Source organism: Temnothorax nylanderi, unplaced genomic scaffold (genome assembly GCF_030848795.1).
Source record: "Temnothorax nylanderi isolate EJ_2023f unplaced genomic scaffold, tnyl_v1.0 TNYL_tig0768_pilon, whole genome shotgun sequence".
Classification (NCBI taxonomy): domain Eukaryota; kingdom Metazoa; phylum Arthropoda; class Insecta; order Hymenoptera; family Formicidae; genus Temnothorax; species Temnothorax nylanderi.
Genome location: NW_027249830.1, coordinates 62,231 through 69,606, shown reverse-complemented (window position 1 = coordinate 69,606; position 7,376 = coordinate 62,231). Strand labels below are relative to the sequence as shown.

General features: G+C 48.9%; 3 protein-coding genes across 3 annotated transcripts; 2 read left to right on the top strand and 1 right to left on the bottom strand.

Annotated features, from left to right (window-relative positions):
• The first annotated feature begins 2,138 nt into the window (after positions 1 to 2,138).
• On the top strand, positions 2,139 to 2,972 carry LOC139785275 (uncharacterized). The gene has a single exon (XM_071724452.1). It carries the CDS (start codon positions 2,139 to 2,141, stop codon positions 2,970 to 2,972), a length of 834 nt encoding a protein of 277 aa, XP_071580553.1.
• A 925-nt stretch (positions 2,973 to 3,897) lies between these two features.
• Positions 3,898 to 4,473, top strand: LOC139785274 (uncharacterized). Its single transcript, XM_071724451.1, has one exon. The coding sequence runs from the start codon at positions 3,898 to 3,900 to the stop codon at positions 4,471 to 4,473; it is 576 nt and encodes a 191-aa protein (XP_071580552.1).
• A 1,519-nt stretch (positions 4,474 to 5,992) lies between these two features.
• On the bottom strand, positions 5,993 to 7,011 carry LOC139785278 (uncharacterized). The gene is made up of 2 exons (XM_071724453.1): positions 6,771 to 7,011; positions 5,993 to 6,698 (listed from the first exon to the last, which is right to left on the bottom strand). The coding sequence occupies exons 1-2, from the start codon at positions 6,836 to 6,838 to the stop codon at positions 6,125 to 6,127; spliced, it is 642 nt and encodes a 213-aa protein (XP_071580554.1). The 5' UTR covers positions 6,839 to 7,011; the 3' UTR covers positions 5,993 to 6,124.
• Positions 7,012 to 7,376: the final 365 nt, after the last annotated feature.

Here is a 7,376-nt window from a genome sequence, read left to right as displayed (position 1 = left end):
AGACGCAGTGCAATAAAAGAAAGAAGACGTGCGTTACTGAGTAGGAATTCGACGACGTTGTTAAGGACATAATAATTAAGGAACAGCGGGATCCTAATCGGGACGCGAATCCGATCCGGCGAAATCTGACTTCGAAGCAGCAAAGGGATAAGGAAATTTCCAAGAGACGGAACACGTTTTCAAGTCAGGAGGACGAGATAGAGTACAAGTAGATATTAATGCTGACAAGCTCTCGAATACGGGGGGCCGCGAGTTTTTAATAAATAAAGTGACCCCGCCGACTAGTCATATGAATATAGGTAGTAATAAGGCGCACATTGTGAACACGACTTCAACTCCGAGCGATCACGCGAATACAAGGGACGAGCCACGTGATACCAACGTGGGACTATCGGATCCGCCTATTGATAAGGAATCGTACAATATTTACGATTTTGCTCTGCAGAAGTGTTCTTCAAATAATAATATTGACGCACAGCGGTATGTGAGATTCGACGACGACCACACAGGTAAAGCTAAAGTTATTATCCGACTCCCTCCGGATCAATCCACTACTAGAAAAGGCATGAATAAAATCAAAATATGGATGATCCTTGCGGAACTTTAAATTTGCCCGACCTCTCTAGAAATGATAAATCATTTCTCCGCAGAAGCTGAATTTGATAAATTTATCGATGCCAACCGGGCTCTCGACATTATAGATAAGATGCATGTTCCAAAAATTAAAGCATATGTAGAACAGTGGTCGTTCATTAGTAAAGGAGTCATTTCAGATTGGCCGTCTGGGATTCCTGAGTTATGGGAGGTGATTCAGGATAAATCTAACATCTTGAAACTGGAGAGGATGTATCGTCGAAAATGTTCGCCGCCCAAAAATCGTCCTTGGTTGCCACCGATAATATCACCATCACCTTTAAGTCTAACAAGATCCGTGATTTGTCAGTCTTCGGTGGCTGCGTCGGTTTAAGAGTAAGACCCTTTCCTCAAACTCAAGAGTGTTTCAACTGTTTTAGATTTGGCCACACAAAGACCGCATGTAAGAGTGAAACCCGTTGCATAGTTTGTGGCGATAAGACTCATGGACATTGCGAAAAACCGGTGTGCTGTTATAACTGTGGTGGTCAGCACAAATCGACGTTCCGCGGATGTCCTGAGCATGAAAGAAATAAGAGTATAAATATAGTCATGGCTTACAACAATGTCTCTTTTCATAGAGCTCTGCGAATTATCGAGGGAGAATCTTCAGCTCCTGCGAAACCAATGGGCAGGTTGGCAAATCCAACGGCCTGACCTGAGCTGCCGGTCTCCAGGCCGGCGCCCTCTGGGGAGGGGGGCGACCGGGAGAGATCGGTGCGTGTCGTGAGGGCGTCGCATGAGCGGAACGAAGTGACCCGACCAAGAACGAGGGAACATGGTCCCTGCGTGGAATTGGGAATTATTTTGGCCAATTTAATGTCCGGGCCGAGGACATTACCAGAGACAAGAGAGGCCTTGCCATTGCCTCGGCGCGAAATGGTGCTTCGTGGGCGCGGGTGGTGCAGCGAGGTGCTGACGAGACTCATGCCGCCTCTGACCGGGGTTCGGCTGAGGAAATAGTGGATAACATCTTACTATTATTGCATAGATTCCCTGCAGCGCGGGATTGTTTGATCGATGCACTGATGCACGATAATAGGCGTGCAATGCGAACACGCTCGCCTCGAGATAATGGTACTGAACGGGATACAGAAGATAGAAGAAAAACGCACAGCAACAAGTATAAAGAGCCTGTTATGATCGGTCTAGGGGGTCCTACCCTTCCCCCTTCTGCATAATTCCAACTCCTACTGTGGAATTGTCGGGGCTTCCGCGGCTGTAAAGAAGAACTAACCAAACACATTCCGGAGTATGATATTGTCGTCTTGACGGAGACCAGATGTTCTGGACCCCGCCGGGTCTCCTTTTCTAACTATAACACTGTGTGTAGCGGGAATAGACTTGGCAGTGGAGGGGTATCTATATCCCTCCGCAAATATTTGGACTTCAGCGTTGTTCCCATCCCTGCCCTTCCAGTGGGATACGACGTTGTCTGTGTGAGGACCAATAATCTCTCTCGCAACTTTAATATTGTTGCCATATACAGACACCCAGATGAACCAATGGCTAGACGCGATTTTCGGCCCATATTTGACGCCATTGGTGATGGTAACTCGGACACTGTCTTCCTCGGGGATTTTAATGCTCACAACGTGGCGTGGAATTGCCCATCCACGGATACAAAAGGTGACTTGCTACATGAACTTATGGACGATGAGGGTCTCATCTGTGTTAACACGGACACTTGCTCTCGGAATGGAGCCAGGGGACAGCGTGATACTAACTTGGACTTACTCTTTGGCTCGAATCATATTGTAGGAGAAATATCGTACCACCAATTGGCAGATGCATGGGGCAGCGATCACTTCCCCATTTCTTTCTCCTTCGACAACCACCCCATGATATACAAGAAGATTACGAATCGATTGTCAACTAAGAAGACGGATTGGCGACGCTTTGGTGAGTTGGTCAAGAGCCGGGTAACTTCATCCCTCATCCCGAGTCGGGAGCTTTTGGAGGAAGATTTCGAAGCGTATTACTCCTCATTTATTGACATTATTAAGGATGCAGTTGCGGTGGCCTTGGGTAGACGCGCGGGTGCGGCGCCCACCGTCATCACACCTGACAAAAGAAAACAATCTCACAGATGGTGGGATGCCGAATGCGAGGAGGTTATACATGACAGAAAGACGTCCCTGGCTGCCTTCAAGAAATCGAAGAGTCTCCACGATTGGCTGCTGTACAGGAGGGCTGCTGCTGTGGCGAGACGCACCATTAAACTTAAGAAGAAGGCTAGCTTCGAAAAGTTTTGTAGTGAGATTGACAGATTTACGAGCCTCTCGTATGTTTGGAAAACCATGCGCATCATGAAGAACGCCAGAAAGAATTTAGAATGAAACGCCTGGCCTACGAAAAATAGAGAGGATGTAATTAGATCGCCCATTGGCTTGGCCCCCCTTTTGTGGGCGTGGAGCCCGCCTCGGAGTTTGGTGAGAGCAGCCCGGACGAGGATTTGGAGGCTCCCTTTTCGCGTGCGGAATTCGACAGAACGATGGAAATGATCAGGAAGGACTCAGCTCCCGGCCTGGACGGCATGGAGTACAGGACGATCAGGGCTCTTCCGGAGGTCGCGAGGGTGTGTTTGTTGGACATCTTCAACAGAGTGTGGACCACGGGCGTACTCCCTGAGGACTGGTTGAATTACCAGGTAATTTTTATAGATAAAATAAGTCGTGAGAAAGTGCGGCCCATTTCACTGTCTTCCTGCATCGGAAAACTTATGGAAAGGATGATCAACGAGAGACTGATCTGGTGGGCTGAGAGGGAGGAGAAATTCAGCCCGTCGGAGAGCGGCTTCCGCAGAGGGAGATCCTGCGCGGATAACCTTGTCAGAATCGTCGCAGATATAAGAACGGCCATGTGTGTGGGCGAGTATACCCTTGCTGCGTTTCTGGACGTCTGCTCGGCATATGATTGCGTGGACTACCGGATCATGCTGGCAAAATTGATCGCACTTAATTGCCCCCCCGCCATAGCGAGATTCATATGTAACCGGCTATATCGGAGAAAGGTACGATTTATTGTAAATGCTCGTGAGCATATAGATCGATACGTTTACAGGGGGCTCCCGCAGTGTGCTGTCTTGAGTCCGGCATTGTATTCGCTATACACGCGGGACTTGTGCGCTGATCTTCCGGAAAGCGTAGAGGCAGTCGAGTTTGCCGACGACATCGGGTTGTATGTTCGCGGGGGCGGATCCGCGAGCGGAACCGTCTCCTTCTACAGCAGGCGGTGAACATCATTGCAGAGCGGCTTCGCAATATGGGCCTGGACCTCGAACCTAAGAAGACTGTACTGGTGGAGTTCTCTAAGAGTGGATACATTGACAGGCGGATGAATATCCGTATTGGTGACTGTGAGGTCTTCAACTGCGGAGCAGCCAAGTTTTTGGGGGTATGGCTGGACAACAAGCTGAGTTTCAACCGACAGGTGCAGGAGCTGAGGGGTAAGGTGAGCCGTGCCAACTCGATTATCAGATATTTGTGCGGAGTTTCCAAGGGCATGGAGGTGAACACGGCCCTGATGCTATACAAGAGCCTGGTGAGATCCATCACTGATTATGGGAGCTTTGTATTCTTCCCCAGACAGCCATCGCTGCAGCTTAAATTGGAAAGAGCTCAGTTCATGGGCATACGCACAGCGCTGGGATACAGGAATTCTACGCCCAACAACGTTATTGTTGCTGAGGCGAAAGTTAGACATCTGAGAGATCGGGCGATGTTGTTGGGCACGAATTTTGTTAATAAGGCTATTGCCTACAACCGTAGCGGCTTATGCGACAAGCTGCGCAACCTGATGGATGGCGAGAATTATGTTCGGTTGAAACAGCCTAACTAGACCTTCGCTGTTGTCGGAGATATGGAGAGGGACCATCCGACATAGACATCTCATTGGCCCCACGGGCAAATTCGAGGTTTTTCAGGGGTCGTTTGGTGCGCATACTTTCAAGCCTGCGGTTGATCTGTCCATTGGGGCAGAGAGGAAGGGTGAGAGGTTTTCGGATCGATCTCTCATATGCAAGATCACGGAGAAATATAATTTGAGCTCGGACCCTGACATTATACATATATACTGATGGATCATACGGCGACTCTTCTAGATCTACGAGGGCGAGCATCGTGATATGCGATCAAGAGGATGCTTATAAGATGAGTCTTCCTAAATTCTGCTCTTCATTCTCCGCTGAAGCGTTTGCTGTTCGTGCCGCCCTCCAACTTTTGTGGCTTCAGAGAGAGGGGAGGAAGAGCGAGGCAATAATACTGTCCGACTGTCAGTCGGTCGTTAAATCAATCCAAAATAACCACCTTAATGTTCACAAGAACAAATATGTCACGGAGACTAGAATACTTATATATAAATTAGAGAAATATTGCGGTAGGAGAATTGTGCTTGTGTGGATCCCGGCGCATGTGGGAATTCTGGGTAACGAGATTGCCGACGGATTGGCTAAGGAGGCGGCTGGGGAGGAGGCGGACCCCTCCATTTCCGTTCCGGTGGGGGATCTTCTGGCTGTGGCTAGGAGGGGGACATGGGAGGCCACCCAATCATCGATCGAACGAGACTCGCAGCACAAGGGCGTCTTCTATTTTGATTTATTCTATGACCGAGAATCCACGAAACCATGGTTCAACAAGGTCAGAGCGGAAAGATATTTCATCACATTAATCAACAGATTAAGAACAAAAGTAGGTAAGCTAGGTGGGTTCTAAATGAAATGTGGGCGAGGGGGGGTGAGGGGCGGGGGGTATACCGCGGGGGGGGGGTACCGCGTTTTCGGGCGCCGCGAGGAGGGGGAGGGGGGAAACCGCGTTGTTTGCCGCGCCGCGGGCGGGGGAGGGGGGAACCGCGTTTTCGGGCGCCGCGGGCGGGGGAGGGGGGAACCGCGTTTTCGGGCGCCGCGGGCGGGGGAGGGGGAACCGCGTTTTCGGGCGCCGCGGGCGGGGGAGGGGGGAACCGCGTTTTCGGGCGCCGCGGGAGAGGGGTCCGCGGGGTGAGGGGACCCGCGTTCGCGTTTTCGGGCGCCGCGGGAGAGGGGTCCGCGGGGTGAGGGGACCCTCGTTCGCCTTTTCGCCGCGCCGCGGGGAGGGGCGACCGCGTTTTCGCCGCGCCGCGGAGTCCGCGTGCAACGGCCGCGTCGGTCCGCGTGACGTCACACGGCACGCTCCCGCTCGCGTTATCTCCCCCTCGTAGATGTTCTCTCGCGCCCCCGTCCCCCGTTCGCGCGCGTCTTCACGGTCGCGCGCGATCCCTCTCCCCGTTCGCGGTCTCTTTCGCTCCCGGCCCCGTTCGCGTTCTCGCCCACGATCGCATATCTTTTCTTCGCCGACGAAATTTAATAGTTTAGATCTTAATATATATATTTAATTTTTAATATTACATTTAAGTAAACGATAAACGAAGACAGCTTAATTCTAATGATAGGGAATGAGATGAACGGTAAATGAAAAGGAAAAATAATTAAAATTTTTTTTAACCATATTATATGCATTTATTTATCATGTAGCGCATTATACACAATAGTATCGGCAGCATACGCCAACAGTTCGCAATCTATTAGCGAATTTTTATCATAAACTTCATGCAAGCTTCTAACTGCATTACATTTATCGGTAATACAATTTTGACGTAAAATTGTTACAAATTGTTTAAATTTTTCACTTACGCCGTGAACATTTTGACATAGTTGAAAATATACATTTTCGACGCAATGTTCTAGTTCGAACAGGAAGAGTACGGTTGACGGTTTCATGTACAGGCTGGTGTCGCACGATGTCAACTTTACAATATCTGCGTCACGTATTTTAACGAGTTCCAGATCTCGAAACGCTAGCGATGATGGCGCCGATGACTGCACGAGTCGCTGAATATCTGCACGTTTTTCGATGAATGTCACCCACGTTGCATGAGGCAGAATTATCCGATTGCCTCGGTTATCACCAATATGTATATCCACAGAGGACATAGGTCCCGCGTTGATTCCGACATCCAAAAATTTATACGCTGTCGATGTCAAGGCAAATCTCCTTCCCAAAATACGAGGCGTGTAGCGGGGTTTATCAAAACTGAAAAAATACAATTATGTTTATAAAAGTTTTTTTTTTGCACAAGCATATACGAAAATTAGCGGTACTTACTCATTGTGCTGTTTCTCGCACGTTTCATCCTGAATCGGAACGTAGTAGTTCGCACCATGAGTGTACATCGTAACTGGAGGCTGTTTGCGACGTACTCGAACCGTATCAAACTCTTGACTGCGCTCTAGAATCCTCGTAGACTATTTATACGTACAAAAATGCGAATCTTGCAAATAGCGCCATTGTACGGCTGCTGCTGCATGGTGACCACCACCACATATATGTTAAATGAGATATCTTTGTCAAGAACATTCGTGATGAGATCACTCATCGGGCAATAGCATCAAATATGATTATTTTCAAAAGCATACGTGTCTCGCAATGATTTCACCGAACACGTTGCAAAACTGCAAATTTTGCAATTTCGCATAAGTCAATTGCGCGATATTGTTTTCAAGAACATGTCGCGACCGTGTCTCGCGATGATTTTACTCGAACACGTGCAAAACTGCAAATTCTGCAATTTACCTAAGTCAATGGGGCGTTATTGTTTTCAAGAACATACATGTCTCGCGATGATTTCATCGGACACGTGCAAAACTGCAAATTTTGCAAATAGCGCCGATGTACGGCTGCTGCATTGATACAGATCAAATCACCGAAAGT

Coding starts and splice junctions, on each gene's coding strand:
- LOC139785274 (XM_071724451.1), top strand. CDS start 3,898: ATGGGCCTGGACCTCGAACCTAAGAAGACTGTACTGGTGGAGTTCTCT.
- LOC139785278 (XM_071724453.1), bottom strand. CDS start 6,838: ATGTACACTCATGGTGCGAACTACTACGTTCCGATTCAGGATGAAACG. Junction 6,699..6,770: donor TGCGAGAAACAGCACAATGA/GTAAGTACCGCT, acceptor GTATTTTTTCAG/TTTTGATAAACCCCGCTACA.
- LOC139785275 (XM_071724452.1), top strand. CDS start 2,139: ATGGCTAGACGCGATTTTCGGCCCATATTTGACGCCATTGGTGATGGT.